This window comes from Helobdella robusta (genome assembly GCF_000326865.2).
Source record: "Helobdella robusta unplaced genomic scaffold HELROscaffold_16, whole genome shotgun sequence".
NCBI lineage: Eukaryota > Metazoa > Annelida > Clitellata > Rhynchobdellida > Glossiphoniidae > Helobdella > Helobdella robusta.
The window spans coordinates 760657-776660 of NW_008703893.1; the positions used below are offsets into that span (position 1 = coordinate 760657).

Here is a 16004-nt window from a genome sequence, read left to right on the forward strand (position 1 = left end):
GTGGATGAACGATTAGGTGCGCTTTCTAAGCTGAACATCCTGGTGGTCTTCCAACTCCAACATGTTAAAGTCGACATTGGAAACGACGTTTAACTTTCCGCCACATCATCCCGTTTTCAGAGGTGGTTTTGAAGTGGCGGCTCTGACGACCACATGCGCGTTTTGAGGATCGCTTCATGAAGCGTGATGTTAACTAACTTACCATGGTATGTCATAAAGCAGCGACATGAACATGAACACTGCAAGATACGAAGATAAAGAGGCACTACGCAATAGCATCATTCAAACATCTTACATCTGGAGTTGTGAGCTCAAGCACAAAATCACAAGGACACTTTTTAAAAAGTCTCAATAATCACAAAAGAAAAAAGTTTGTTAAGAACAAATTTAAGATTGAGTCAGTGAAAGATGCGTTGACAAGTGCCAAGATTCATTTTCTTTCAATTTGAAGATACTCTTCAAATTAAAATTTATCATTCGTGATATAAATGTAGGCACTCTTTATGAATATGAGACGTATATATAAACATGGGTAGGATGATGGTTCACGTCAAGAGTTCTTAGAAAAGAGAGTTACATGAATCATGTTCTGTCAAAGTTTAGAATATGAATAAACAATCCAAGTTCACGCTAATAACATCATAAATATTGATAAAAGGCATAATTTTAGTATATTAACTTTACTTACGATTAACAAACTCATTGAGAAATAATTTAACAGCTGTTGTCATCGCATAAATAATGCGACAAGCTAAACTTTAAGTTAATTTCGATAAAATTTATGTGACCCCAAATATTGCCCTTATATTTATATTTATTTATTGCCAAATATTATGTGACCCTTTTTTCACAGCCAAATTTATATGTCTTCAACCCGTTGTTTGTAAGGTTCGTTGTAGTTTTCATTCTTAGCTGTGTCTGGAAAAACTTGATCTCTTTCTTGGGTGCCTTGTCCACCATTACTTTTGGTTCAATGAGTACACAATAGCTTTGTCGGTCGTTTGAAATCACTTTATGGTCTTCAGTTTAATAGCAATTCATGTTGAATTTTGCTTCCCATCTTCATCCAAAAATGTATTAAAAAAATTTTCTGTTTTTGTAAATGGACCTCCCACATAAATTTTGGTCTTCCCAAAGTCAAGGTGGTTATTTGAAAAGCAAATGCCTGAGTCTAAGAGATGTAAAATAAAATAAAACGCCGATAACACTAAGGCCTTCATTCCTTTCTTAGGTAGATATGGGCAGAGGTCCCCTACAAAAGTTAAACGTTCATACTGTAAAACGATATGACATTGCAACGTTATTTATTCTAATTATACTGTCATGTTTTAATTTAAATTAAAACATAAATGAGCCATCAGTTTGATTGTTGTACTGGACTGCTAGTTCAACGATAAACTAAAAAAAAACGTTCAGTCAGTAAGTACAACCCTGTTTAAATTAAAAGAACAACACGTTAACTTACGTACTCGCGAAAAAATTTCTGGTTGTACATAAATCGGAAATAATTATTATTAATTAAAAACGAAACATCCAGGCAGTTTTAAAGTTTCTACGACAATTTCGATTTAAAATGTCGATTGCTGGATTAAAAAAGCAAGTTAACAAGGCCAACCAGGTTAACGTTTAACTGAATTTACTTCAATTTATAAAAATTTTATTCCCGTCTGTCTTAAAATTTTATTGAATGGTGATATAAAATAAAATTATAATAAATATATAAAAGGAAAATTTTGAAAAATATCTAAAATACACAAAAAATCATGATAATTTAAATTATAAATTTTAAGTTCATGAGTGAGAAAATAGCAGGAGCAAAAGGTACTGAGCTAGATGATGTGTTTGTTGACATGGAAAAGGTATTTTAAATTATTTTAGTTTTTTTTTCTTTTTTTGAAATTTAAGATTAAATTATCATATTACATTAATGACAGAATGAATCTTATTAATCAATATGTTAATGATTAATTAATATGAAGAACGGTGACCCTCAGTCATTAAATTCTTCAAACCAATTATTTTAATTTAATTTTTTATAAGAAAACAGATGTGCTTGAGAAACTAATGCATGAACTTGCCAGCAAAGTCACTGAACTTTTGCAGCCAAATCCTGGTTAATATTATTTACAAGTTTTATAAATTAAAAAAAATATAACATTTAATAACAATTTCTAGATGTTATCATTAGAGTTTTTAGAAGTAATTTTTACTTTTTTACAAAAAATCTTCATCATGTTTGATATAATCAACAGCCTCTAGGGCCAAAATGGCTGCCTCTCGTGGCATATCAAAGATCAAAGGTCAGTCAAGCAACATGGCCTACCCGCAACCTGAGGGCCTCCTTGCTGACTGCCTGGTCAAATATGGTCCTGAGTTAGGAACCACATCACTCTATGGTTAGCTTACTTAGCTATTTGCTTATGGGATATTTTTTTATCAATTGGTTTGTAATGTTGTAGCATTATGGTCTTCAAACATTGGAGGCTTTTTTAAACATAATGTTTGTGCTGGTGGATAGTTTCTAAACATTTTTTATATTTTAGAAGTTTATTTGGTTAAGTAGAAAGAGATGCACAATCTCTGGCCGGTTGGAATCTACAGTATATAATGTTGAGTTTTATACACGAGAAGACAAAATATTTTGGCATTACATTGTCATGAGATAGCAGTGTAATTTATAATCATAAAAGTGTTTCAGTGGTATTTTCAGTATTTTCATCTACTAATTTTTTTGTTGAAATGAAGACAACCAAATAATATTTAGGTGGTGCATTGATGGACATGAGTGAATGCTTCCGAGAGATGGCAGATGAGAAGTACAAGTTAGAAGACAGTGTGAAGCAGAACTTTCTGGAACCCATCCATCAACTGGAGAACAAAGAAATCAAAGAAGTCAATGTTAGGAATATTTATTTTTTCATTTCTTTTTCATCATTTTCTATTTTTGTTGAAATTATCTAAGTAGATATATTTTATTTATTAGTTGCATAATTATTTTATTTATGTTTTCATATAGCTATGTTTTATTTTTTTTTTTTTGATTATTTGTCACTACATGAGATTCTTCAATTTATTTACCATTGCTAGTCTTGACTTATTTGTATTTTTAGAATCTGAAGCAAAATTCACAGCATATTTAGTATAGGCAATGATAAACATGAACATTGATATAACTGACTGCTGTTTTTAACATCATGAAAACGCAATAACTTTTACCACCATTGCTGCTATTAATGGTTGTGTTGCTTTTATATTCATTGGTTTCATGGATGTGGTTTGGTTTCTATTGTTATCAATATTATTATTATTGTTATTTCTGTTATTATTATTATTATGTTAGTTTCATAGGAAAAAGTTGGTTGGTAGAAGGCTTGATTATGACTGCAAGAAAAGGAAACATTCAAAGGGTTAGTGATGTATGTGTTCATGTTGTTAATGTCATTGTTAGTGTAGTCGTTAGTGTTGTTTTGTTGTTTTTGTCATGGTTCTTTGGGTTGTTTTTGTTGCTGATGCATTGCTTGTGTTAATTTTCAATATAACTTTTTATTAATGTAATTTTTCAAATGTTGATACTCATTACATTAACATAGCTGTTTCCAGTTTTATAATGCGAAAATAATGTTATAATTAGTGTCATTGTGTCCTTGTTATGAAAACATCCAGGGATTTGTTGATGTTATATTGCTGCTACTGATAACCTTTTATGCGTTTTTGTTTTTATCTGTGTTTTGCCTGTATAAATTTAGTACACTTAAAGACACATATCTATAAAGTTTAAATATAGTTTTCTGGTTTTATGCCGTTTTGAAGAATTTCTAATTAAATTTTGTTTTTTTTTTATGGATTTATTTTTAAAATAAATATTATAATAACGTAATAAAAAAAACTTCTTAACACCAATCTCTACAGAGGGTATGTTGGCATCTTTTAAATCCATTCAAATTTACGCAAAACTATTTTTTCTTAACTTTTTGCACTGTCCATTTATAAACCTTCTGGTTAATTTCACTTTAGAATTCGATTATTATTTATTTATTCAATCATTCATTCATTCATTCATTCATTCATTCATTCATTCATTCATTCATTCATTCATTCATTCATTCATTCATCCATTCATCCATTCATTCATTCTTTCATTCATTCATTCATTCATTCATTCATTCATCCATTCATCCATTCATCCATTCATCCATTCATTCATTCTTTCATTCATTCATTCATTTATTCATTCATTCATTCATTCATTTATTTTGAAAAGAATTTATTTGAGATAGTTTCACAGTAGAATTCGATTTTATGTATTTATTTAGTCATTTATTTATCTAATTGCTTTTTCAACATTTTATTTTTACTTAAATATCGATTTTTTCATTCATTCATTCATTCATCCATTCATTCATTCATTCATTCATTCATTCATTCATTCATTCATTCATTCATTCATTCATTCATTTACTCTACTTGGGGCTTACTCAGTGTACCTTAGTTGAAAATAATTTCTGGGGCATATGGATAAAATAGAATATATTAATTGTATATATTATATTGCATTTATTTGTATGTTGTATTGTATCCTAACTTATTTGTTTAATAAAGTTGTTTAATTGATTAATTAAATATTTAATCAATCATTCAATTAATCAATCACTCAATTAATTGTTTCATTTAATTAATATTTAGAACTCTTTCCCTTTAAACCTGCAAGCTAATATGCATATAAAACTGTTTGCACATAAACAATGTATATTATTATGAGTTGTATAATCTACATGCACTTGCCACTAAACATAACTTGCTTGGAATTAGTTGGTATTATTATAATTTGTGATGTAAAGAAAATATCCTTAGTTAACATTCAATGCTTATAAACATTGCCTCTCCGTTTGTTGTTTAAATCTAAAAGCAAATTATAATTCTTTCACAAATATATGTAGTCTTTCTGTTAATTTATTCGTTTGCTAACTCACCAATCTATCAATCAAATCTAGGTTACCTCCCATTTTTCTATTTATATCCCTCATGAATATCAATCAGGGACCTCAGTTTCAGAGGATGAGTTGAATCTGGCAAAGGAGAAATTCGAAGAGAGCAAGGCTCTGGCAGAGAATGCAATGGGCAACCTGCTAGATAATGATGTGAGTTGGTGACGAATGGATCATGCCATGTAATTTCATGGAGTTGTTTGTGATGACAGAGCATGTGCCTCAGTATTTTTAATGTATTTCGATAATAATATATTTTTTAGTGTTATCCAATGAAGATTTTCATATAAATGCTTCCATACAATGTAACAAACAAACAAACAATGTATGTATGAATGCATTATAAAGGCAGAGCAGATATCTCAGTTACTGGCGTTTGTGAAGGCAGAGCTGGTCTATCACAGAAAATGTACTTCATTACTCGAAAATCTGGCCAACTCTCTTCAAAAAAAGTACTCTCTCTCTCTCTCTCTTTTTATGACTATCTCTTCTTTCATTCATCTATACATACATACGCATTGTACTTTATCTCACTTATTAATGAAACACCTGACTTCTTGGTTAAACGAATTTTTAATCAAATTATTCAGCTAACAAATCGTTCAACCAATCCTTTGACAAAACAGTCAACCAACGAACCAACCACACACGCAACCAACGAACCATCTAACCAACCACACAACCAACCAATCATCTAACCAACCACACACACAGCCAACCAACTGACCAACCATCAAAACATAATTTTTAAAATGAACTAAAAACCACAAAACTATCAATGAAATGACCATTCAGAAGTGACTCAGCAGCATCGCACGTGGTACCAAAAAGAGATCGCCAGCCCTCCTCGCCAAGCAGTTACTCGTCATCAGGCAGTGGTGGGGGCGGTGCTGGCAGGTCTCTGAAGACCATTGATCCCAGTCACTTCATCACACCTCGCAGTCCTCCTATACATACCATGCATGAAGGTTGGTTGGCTGATTGGTTCGATGATTGGCTGACCGACTGGCTGGCCGACCGGTTGATTGGTTGCTTGTCTGGTTGGTTGGTTGGTTCATTGATGTCTCTATACGCTTTTAGGTTGCTTATCAAGTTGTGTGAATGACTGATTAATGATCAAGACTATGGACTAGCAATTCTTATCCCATTTCAATTTTCTTTTACTTTTCCAAAGTAATTATGTTCCCTCTTTCCCACCGGCAGAACAAGCGGAAGTGAGAGCGGAGGCATTGTACGACTTTGAGGCAGAGAACAACAACGAGCTGGAGTTCAAGACGGGCTGCATCATCCACAACGTGGTGCGCATCGATGAGAACTGGCTGGAGGGCACCTACGCTGGTAGAAGGGGCTACTTTCCTTCCTCCTATGTTAAAGTCGTCTCTGGGGTCCTCAACTGATCCAATTCTCTCATAGGTTTTGCCATTCTATTTCAGGGAAATATATTTCCTGGATAGCTCACTTAGCTGGTTTGTGCATGTCATTTGGTTGGTCGGTTTTGTTTAGTTGGTTGGATTTTTATGTGGGTGGATTGTCCGGTTGGTTTGCTGGTTTTTTGAAAATTTGTGTAATTTTCTTTGTTGAAAATCTTGCTTCAAGGTGTTGATTCATTGGGTAATAACGTTTGCTAGCTGTGGTTTCAATTCATTTGTAGTTTGAATTTAGAGTTATAAAAGTTTAGTTGCTTCGTTAAATAATTTATTCATTGATATAACGATTGGTCCAAAAGTGATATGATGTATATTATTATTTCGTTATTTTCATCTTAATGATGTTATAATGCTTTCACAACAAAGATGAGTTAACTTCTTCATTGTCCATTCTATGCCGGCTTGTTGTTCGATCATAAAATTATTATTTCTCCGCTTGGTCTGTATGTCAGTCTACATTAGTTGACATGTGTTTCGAGATAGCATAATTGGCTTGTGAATATTCAATGATATTTTTGAGGGGTACATATTTTTGTGACTAAATGTTTTTCAAATATCTTTCTCCAACATAACTGCCTGTGTGTGTGTGTGTCTGTGTGTGTGTGTGTGGTGTGTGTGTGAAACAGTGTGCAACAACAAACATTATATGTTGATTGATGCTAGCAATTTCACGTTATGTGTGTATTTGCTGATATGGTTATTTACTGATTTGCATGGTTCATTCATTTATTTATCCATCATTCATTCGTTTATCCGTTTATTCATTCAATCAATCATTCATTCTCTCATTCATTTTTTCACGGATTTTTTTCATTCGTTCATTCTCGCTTTCCATTCCCTTCCTAATTTCGTTGCACATTATTGAAGATGTGTGCGTGTATGTGTGTGTGTATGTGTGTGTGTGGTGTTTGTGTGTGCCTTTATGATTTTGCCTTGCTTTGTTTATTCATTCATTAATTTTTATAATTAATCACTTTTGTTTATCTATTTATTTTATATTCCTTATTTATTTCAGATAATTATTTCAATTAATTAATTTTTATATGTGTTATTTATTTGCTTACGTTTTCATTCAATGGTTATTAATCCCATCAAAGTTTTGGTAATTGCCTTTCTTGTTTGTATATAATTTCTTATTTATGTTCATTAAAGAATTTATTTTTTGCTGCTGGACCAGGTAATAATAATAATATTATTATTATTATTATTCCTATTATTTTTGTTATTATTTTTTAATAGATTTTGTTAACATTTCTCCAAAATATTTTTTCAAAATTTGTGCAATTCTTTCTCTGAGAGATATATTTACACTGTTTTCCTTTCACGACACAAAACACATTGATTAGTCTTTGATGATAAGATAGAGGGGAAGAAAAGAAAGAAAGAGAGAGAGAGAAAGATATATAGAAAAATGAATAGAAAAATATAAAATGAGAGAGTGATAGAGAGAGAGAGAGAAATTTCTTCAACATATCAATGACTTTATTGAATCACTAAATTAGTAAATTAAATATTTTTTTCATAATTGTTTGTTTTACGGTTATTTAATTGATTTACTAATTATTTAGTTAGTCAATTAATAGTTGTTCATTTACGTTTTAATCATCTAGATTAATATTATCTCCTTGAAAATGGTTTGTATATATGAAATAGATATATAGAGTTTTCATCAGTGCCTTATTCAATGGAGCAATAATTCTTAATCTCATGTTTTTGTCTGGAGCTATATTAACAATAATTATTATTAATTGTAACCATCATTTATAATTATAACTAAAATAACTATTATTGTTTCTATTATTATTATTGTTGTTGTTGTTGTTATTATTATTATTGTTATATTTTATCACTGACACACATTATTTCATAACATTTTGGCGAAAGTCGCATACGTGTTTCTAGTTTGGTTATTTTTAATTGAGTGTACTGTACGATGATTAGGATGGTGGTGATGTTGAAAAGATGACGATGATGATAGTTAGTTGTGATTGTAATTACGACTATGATTGAGATGATGATGATGATGGCGCTGATGATGATATTAATTAGCCTATATTAATTTTTGGTGTTGATCAATGTAGTTTCTTTTGCCACAAAGGATTTCGCAATTCGTTGTCAGCTGAATAGCTTGCTCGTCATCTTCTCCTCTTCACTGAGTTTTATTTATTATTATTTTTATGTTGTTGTTATTATTATTATTATTTGTATTATTGTTATTGCGATTTCTTACGTTTTTCAGACTGATATTTTGTTGGTTAATGAGCATATTTCACGTTACTTATAATAATAATTATACATGGTTCATATCTCTATTCTCATTAATTGACCATTTGCTTGACCATTCAATTCAATTCAATACATACGTATACATACGTATACATACATACGTATACATACATACATACATACGTATACATACATACATACATACATACATACATACATACATACATACATACATACATACATACATGCATGCATGCATGCATACATACATACATACATACATACATACATACATACATACATGCATGCATGCATGCATGCATGCATTCACTCATTCATCCACTCATTCATCCATTCATTCATTCATTTGTTTCATTCATTTGTTTCATTCATTCGTTTCATTAATTTTTCAAAAACATTTTATACTTTTATTGTAAAATTAATTTACACAGTTCAGCGTTATGATATAACATGAAGCATAAAGAATATTATTTGTTATTATATTGCAATAACATTAATAGTTGTATTTATTATTTATGTTATACTATAATTTAAATAGTGTTACTATAATCATATATATATATATATATATATATATATATGTGTGTGTGTGCGTGTGTGTGTGTGTGTGTGTGTGTGTGTGCGTGTGTGTGTGTGTTTATGTGTTAATGTGTGTGTTGTTTGTTTTCTATCACTTTCAAACCTCAGTTCATTTTGTCTTTTTACTAGTACAACTTCTTTGTAGGTTTCGGTTTTGTTTAGGCTTTTTTGCTTGTTTCTTATGTCTGTATGGATGTATGCTTAGGTTTTTGCACAATTGTATATTTATATGTTTACGTGTTTGTTTGTATGTTTGTTATGTTGGTTGTGTTCTTAAGTTACGTCTAACTAGATTTTATAATTAATTGTTACTACTTATCTAATCACAATAACAGTGTTCATGATATTTTGTTCGTTCATCGTAAAGACACACACACACACACACACACAGAGAGAGAGAGAGAGAGAGAAAGAGAGAGAGAGAGAGACGCACTGTTCACACCTACGCTTTTTAATTTTTATTGATCAAATGTAGTAATTTGTTTCTAATTATTTTTAATTTGTAAAATTTCTGAAATTAATTTAACGTGTACAGTACACATGTGATTTATAATTAATACAGCCTTACATTTTTTGTAAAATTTACACTGGTTGTTGCATTTTTTTAAAGATGACGCTTAGGGAATATTATTTTTGCGGTTCTTTTATTTAATATTTATCGCAATTTCTTTTCCATATTCTCATCATTCATTTTGGGATGTGACTTATCAACAGCGTGCCTTATATATGTTCCACGTGTTATTGCTTTTTTTTGATCGTTTAATTGCGACCAATTGTCCGTTGTAAAGGCCATTCATTTGTATTTAACAACTTCTTATCAGCGTTTTCTATGCCCTACTTGAAAATTATTTTTTGTTCATTCAAGCTGCTTTTTTATTTGCCATTATTATTTATTATATTGATATGTATAGATTGTAATTTTAAACTTGAGTGCTACGTTAGCGAAGTTTGCTGGATTCTTTTGTTCATAAAAGAACCGATATCATCTTGCTAACAAACAACTGGTTATAGAGTATGATGAGTATGATGGTAAGGATGATGTTTATGATGATGAGGATTAAATTAAATGAGAATATTTTCGTGATATAAATTTGAAGATGAAGATGATGATGGGTTTTTTAAATTAAATGAGAATATTTTCGTGATATAAATTTGTGGTACACCTGTAGCAATAAATTGGTTAAGTGGTTAATTATTATCACCTGTTGTCTGTTACTTATTGAACTTTTATATAAATATCTGACCGAATATGTTTGGTCTATTTTATATTTTTGCGGTTTAGTTATAGCTGGTTCAACAGATTTTCATCTCAATGCTTTTGAATAAAATAAATTTAACTTATTTTTACATTTTTTAATTATAAATATTCATTTTGTAACGCTGAGTTGTATTGTATTTCGATAGTTTCTTTTAGAAAGCTTTGGTTTGTAACTTAGTTTTAACAATTTGATTGAAAACCTGCGTTAATTTTTAAACCGATATTGATGTTACACTTAGTGTCACCTTCTAACACACGATTTCAGTTAATTTAACGATTTAAATTTATTTTTGTGGAATAAAAAAATTGATAACACATTGATTTTGTCTCTTTTAAATTAAACACCAAAAAACACTTAGAAAGCTACAAAACCGTTCTGGATTGCTTGGTCAGTCGAACCTCTCCATCCACTGATATGGCTAGGTGGTTGACTTGCCACAAGATTGCTCAAACTAACAATATATCCTGTAATTGACTTATTTATCGAGAGATTTATCACAACACCCAAGGCTTTTGATCACCTTTCAATTAACTTATACAACAACATATCCATTATTACTCAATAGCTAACTGCTTTAACATCATAAAAGTCTCAGTAAAATGATTTTCTAAGCATCATTGAATGCACACAACTGATTAAGACCTTATTTAATTTATATGCAAGAGTATACTTAACTAAATTTGCTTTAATCATTATTATTCTTTTGTTATTGGTTTGTAATTGGATTGCTTTTCCATAAAAACTCATTTTAAATATAGCACGTTTGCGTCTCCCACTTAGCTAACCTTCATTGTTTGTTTGGCTTGGTTGGACATTTAAAAATTAAAGTGCTTCAGTTCTATTTGGTTCTGTTTAGGCAGGATATTTCAACGTGATTAGTGTTTGTGGTAGTTTATAAATCTTAGCAATATAGTTTGATTATAAATCATTCATTTTTTATGAATAAATTTTTGTAAACTGAGATTATTAAATTCAAAGTAAAACATTAAAATATCAATAAAAAAATAAAATTAATTAAAATAAAAGTATTAAAATTAATATTAAAACAGATAATTAGATATTTTTAAATAGCTCCATTGTCGATTTTTTAAAAAATTTGTTTTGATTTGGTTGACAATTCATTTTGATGGTAGTTAGGAGATGTCTGTTGTTAAGATTGGTTAAATAAAAAATCAACTGTTACTGCTTTAAAAGAATTGAAAGTAGAATTGAGAATGGCATTAAACTTTTTGCAACTGGCCTATGACACAGTGAAAGACGAGTGGGACCTTCCTGATATCAATTATTTGAAGTCACTAGATGGATCAAACTCTTCACAACAGGTTTCAGTGTTTTCCAGTATTATTTTAATACATTCATGATTCATATGACTAATATTTTAAAAATATAATTGACATTTTTTGTGTAATTTTTTTTATAACTCTCCTTTACGTTTTTTTAATTTGAAAACTCTCATAATTTTTATTACAATTCATACCTGACATTAACTTTTTATTGGACACTTTAAAATGTGTAAATGTAAACAATATTATTAATAATAATCATGATGATGAATACAAACTTTTGAAAGGTCTATTTTTAATAATAGTTTGAGACTAACAACTTATTGAAAATTGTTGAAAGGTATTGGAGGACGTGGCCAAAGAAGCAGCCAGAAAAATGTTGGCCCACTTTGCAACCATCGCATCCAACAAACTTCTCGAGGTGCTCCTGCAAAAGTTGGAAACACTAACTCTGCCCGATTGTAAAGGAAAGTCTCAGGTATCCTATTGGTCAGCTGGTTGGTCAGTTGGTTGATTGATTGGTTGGTTTGCTGGCTGGCTGATTAATAAATTAGTTGTTCGTTTGATTGATCAATTGATTGGCTGTGTGGTAGGTTGGTTAGTTGGTTTGTTGATTGACTGGTTGACTGACAGCTCATGTTTTTGTAGTTAGTTAAAGAGTTTGTTCTACTGTTAAAACTATCAGGTAATATGTATGATATTTTCTAAATATATTTAGTTTTCGTTTGAAAGCATATGCATACAGACACACACATGCATGTACATACACATTCACACCCAACCACACATCCACACTCACACACACACATATACACCCACACACACACAGGCAGCAATAACAGAAGTAGATTACGAGGCAACAAATGGCAGGGTAAGTAGAGCATCCAGACCCCTCTCAACAGTTTCGGTGGACGGGGGAAACATCACGTGGGCGGTCAACGATATTGGGGTTCAGAGTTTAGGGGATTGGAAATATAATTTGGGTAGGTTTCTTATATTTATATTTCTTTTCTTCCATTTAATCTCAATAGTATCTTTCATAATTCTCTATGTCTTTCTTCAATTATCGCTTGGTCTGACTCAATGTGAGTTAAACTTAATCCTTCTAAATTTGAATTAATTTGTTTTAATAAATCTAAACGCTCTATTACTATTCCTCCTATTATCTTACCTGATACTACGAGTTTCGTAGTCTAGGTTTTATCTTTGATTCTACTATGTCTCTCTCTTCTCAGATTAATAGTGTTGCTAGAAGTTCTTACTTTCATCTACGTAGAATAAAAAAACTTTTGCCTTTTCTTGACAATCCTACTTTTCTCCTTCTTGTTACTTCGTTAGTCTTATCTAGGATTGATTATTGTAACTTGCTCTACTATGGTCTTCCTGATTCTATACTCTGTCTTTCAAGTAAAGCTTTTAACTCTGCTGCTCGTCTAGTTGTTTATGCCCCTTTCTTTTTTCATATATCTCCACAGCTTAATCTCTTGTACTAACTACATATAAAATAAAGTTAATTTTTAAAATTTGCACATTAATGTTTATGTCTCAATCTAAATTATTTTGTAAGTACTTATTAGATATATTAATTGAACCTAAATATATATATATAAATTCAAAAATTAAGCTTTTTAAAGTTTTAATTCAACCACAAATTTTTTTTCAATTAAGAATTAATCATTGATAATTAATAATACTTACCAAAAATAAATACAGCAGTAACTGTTGTTTATGTGTGATGCGTAATGTGTCTGATGAGTGAGAATGTTTGAGTAAATGTGTAATTGAATGTGAGTGCATATACATGTACGTGTGTACGTGTGATTGTTTGTGCGTGTGTATGCATAAGATACCAATATTATGACCATGTAATATTGACACATTTTTGATAGCCGGAGGTCTGTTGAGTGATCGAGGAACGTATGAACTTTCAATGAATGGAATGGCTTTCCAGTTTTCTGCAAATATTGTTAAAGTTCCAGGAGAAGGTGTGTACGTGTGTGTGTGTGTGTGTGTGTGTGTGTGTGTTTGTGTGTGTGTGTGTGGTACGTGGTTGTGTGTGTATTTTTTGTATGTTCTGTATTTGGTGTACTTTGTGTGCGGCCCAGCACATCTCACATCTCATACTTATATACTATCCTTCGTTGTTCGCACATGCATTCATCACCAGTTAATTGGGCATTTAAAGTGTTGCTGAGTAATTTATGTATACGTTGTATGTTCTGTAAACGAGCTGTTTATGATATTCTTTCAATTGTATGCTGCATGTCCGAGCTTTGTGATTGGTGTCTTCTTTTTTTTACATTTATTGTTCGTTTGTTTATTTTTAAATTGAGTTGTCTAATTTTTTGGTTTTCTCACAAAACAACAACAACAGCAACAACATCATTATCACATCAAGACAACATCACTACACCATCATTACGTCACAAAAAAATGACGCAACATCACAAAAACTGATGCGACATCACTCACTGCAACATCGCCTTAAGCTTTCGACCTTCAACTTGGCGATTGCAACTTTACCCGCGGTCAACCGGATCTCCAGTTTGGTGGTAGTCCCGGTTGCATGCTGCTGCAGTGCCTCTTCCAGGACTCAGTTAGGCAGGGACTCAGTGAGGCTATCCCCCAGCAAGTTGTTGATGGGGTGAAAGAATTGGCTATGCAGGTTCTCTTGCTGCTGTATTTGTTTTTGTAATATGATGGTGATTGTGTTGGTTATTGTGTTAGGTGTGTGTGTGTGTGTTTGTGTGTGGATAGATTGATGGATTATTGGCTAGATGAATGGATGGATTATTAGATGAATAGATAAATGGATAATTTGATGTATAATTAGATAGACGTGTGCATGGATGGATTAATTGATAATTGCGTCGATAGTTGGATAATTGGATAGGAAGATAGATAGATGAGTGGATGAATTGATGAATAGACGAATGGATAGATCGATGGATGGATATATTTCTATCAAACATAGCAATTACATCATTCCATGACATTATCAAAAATCACTTCATGACGTCATCAACGATCACTTCATGACGTCATCAACGATCACCATTACTAGACCGCCCCTTTCTTGAGGGAGTTCCACGCCTACTGGCCCCTGGCCATGGGGGTCATACAAGTGACCTCTGATCTCGTCAACAGTCTCACGAAAGGATTTTGACCTTTTATTTTCGATTATTTTATTTTTCAAATTGTTTATAATCAATCTTTTTCCTATCAGTAATTTATATTTTCATTTGATTTTAATTCATGCGTTCTTGGCGTTGTTGCTTGCATTGCTGTTGACAATGTTAACCTATCTTGTATTTATAATGAATCAATTTTTCACGCATATATATTGTATAATATATTTTTTATGAAAAAACTATTTTTATTTAATCTTTTTTACCGTTTCAGAAATCTAAATAAAGCTCGAGGTGTACCTACCGTACAATTTAAAAAATACTGGGCTATGTTGGTCGTTAGAATACTAAAAGAATATAAATCGGCATATTCTTTAAGGATATCTCTTTCATGCCTTATCTCGCTTTTAAATGGATTGTTAGATTAATTAGAACAGGGGTGGGCGAAATTTTTGCTGTGAGGGCCGCATTGAGAACTATTTTACCTTTGAAGGGCCGTGGAGAACAAGGCTTCGCGGGCCGCATAAAATAGCTTTGCGGGCCGTGGGCCATAGTTTGCTCACCCCTGAGTTAGAATAATTAATTAATATTATAAAATAAATAATTAAAATCATTTTTTATAATCGCTTCTCTGTCATTATATAAATACCTATATACCTTTTTATATGCGAGGTGGTGTAACGGTTAAGGCACCCGTCTATGCTGTTGCACTGTCTGGGTTCGACTGCAAGACATCCCCTTTTGTCACGTACAATGTGTCTGTGTGTGTGGTGTGTGTGTGTTGAAAGATTCAGTAATATAGATATATTTATTTCTTTTTATATAATTTATTAGTTTTTATGTGAGTAATTCGTATAAGTGTTAATATATATACACTCTTGTGTTTGCTTGTTGGGCGGCAACACATTTAAATTGAAGTGATTATTTTTATTTTCATCATTTTATTGCTCTTTTTTTAATTTTATTATTTTTATACTACAGATCTTCCTTTTGTTAATATGCGTTCTTTCAATCTTCTATCTTTTGTTTTGTTTCCATTTTATTGGTCGAAATGTGTAGATTTAATGCACGCACCCACATACACACAAACACACAC

General features: G+C 31.3%; 2 protein-coding genes across 2 annotated transcripts; both read left to right on the plus strand.

Moving 5' to 3' along the window:
* Positions 1 to 1476: 1476 nt before the first annotated feature.
* Positions 1477 to 6979, plus strand: HELRODRAFT_98101 (hypothetical protein). Its single transcript, XM_009015790.1, has 10 exons — positions 1477 to 1618; positions 1791 to 1859; positions 2041 to 2113; positions 2253 to 2396; positions 2765 to 2898; positions 3341 to 3407; positions 5035 to 5138; positions 5334 to 5437; positions 5781 to 5953; positions 6207 to 6979. The coding sequence occupies exons 1-10, from the start codon at positions 1574 to 1576 to the stop codon at positions 6380 to 6382; spliced, it is 1089 nt and encodes a 362-aa protein (XP_009014038.1). The 5' UTR covers positions 1477 to 1573; the 3' UTR covers positions 6383 to 6979.
* Positions 6980 to 11315: 4336 nt separating this feature from the next.
* HELRODRAFT_190812 (hypothetical protein) lies at positions 11316 to 15230 on the plus strand. Its single transcript, XM_009015459.1, has 8 exons — positions 11316 to 11467; positions 11692 to 11819; positions 12121 to 12258; positions 12610 to 12763; positions 13670 to 13765; positions 14270 to 14445; positions 14845 to 15122; positions 15144 to 15230. The coding sequence occupies exons 2-7, from the start codon at positions 11712 to 11714 to the stop codon at positions 14944 to 14946; spliced, it is 774 nt and encodes a 257-aa protein (XP_009013707.1). The 5' UTR covers positions 11316 to 11467; positions 11692 to 11711; the 3' UTR covers positions 14947 to 15122; positions 15144 to 15230.
* Positions 15231 to 16004: the final 774 nt, after the last annotated feature.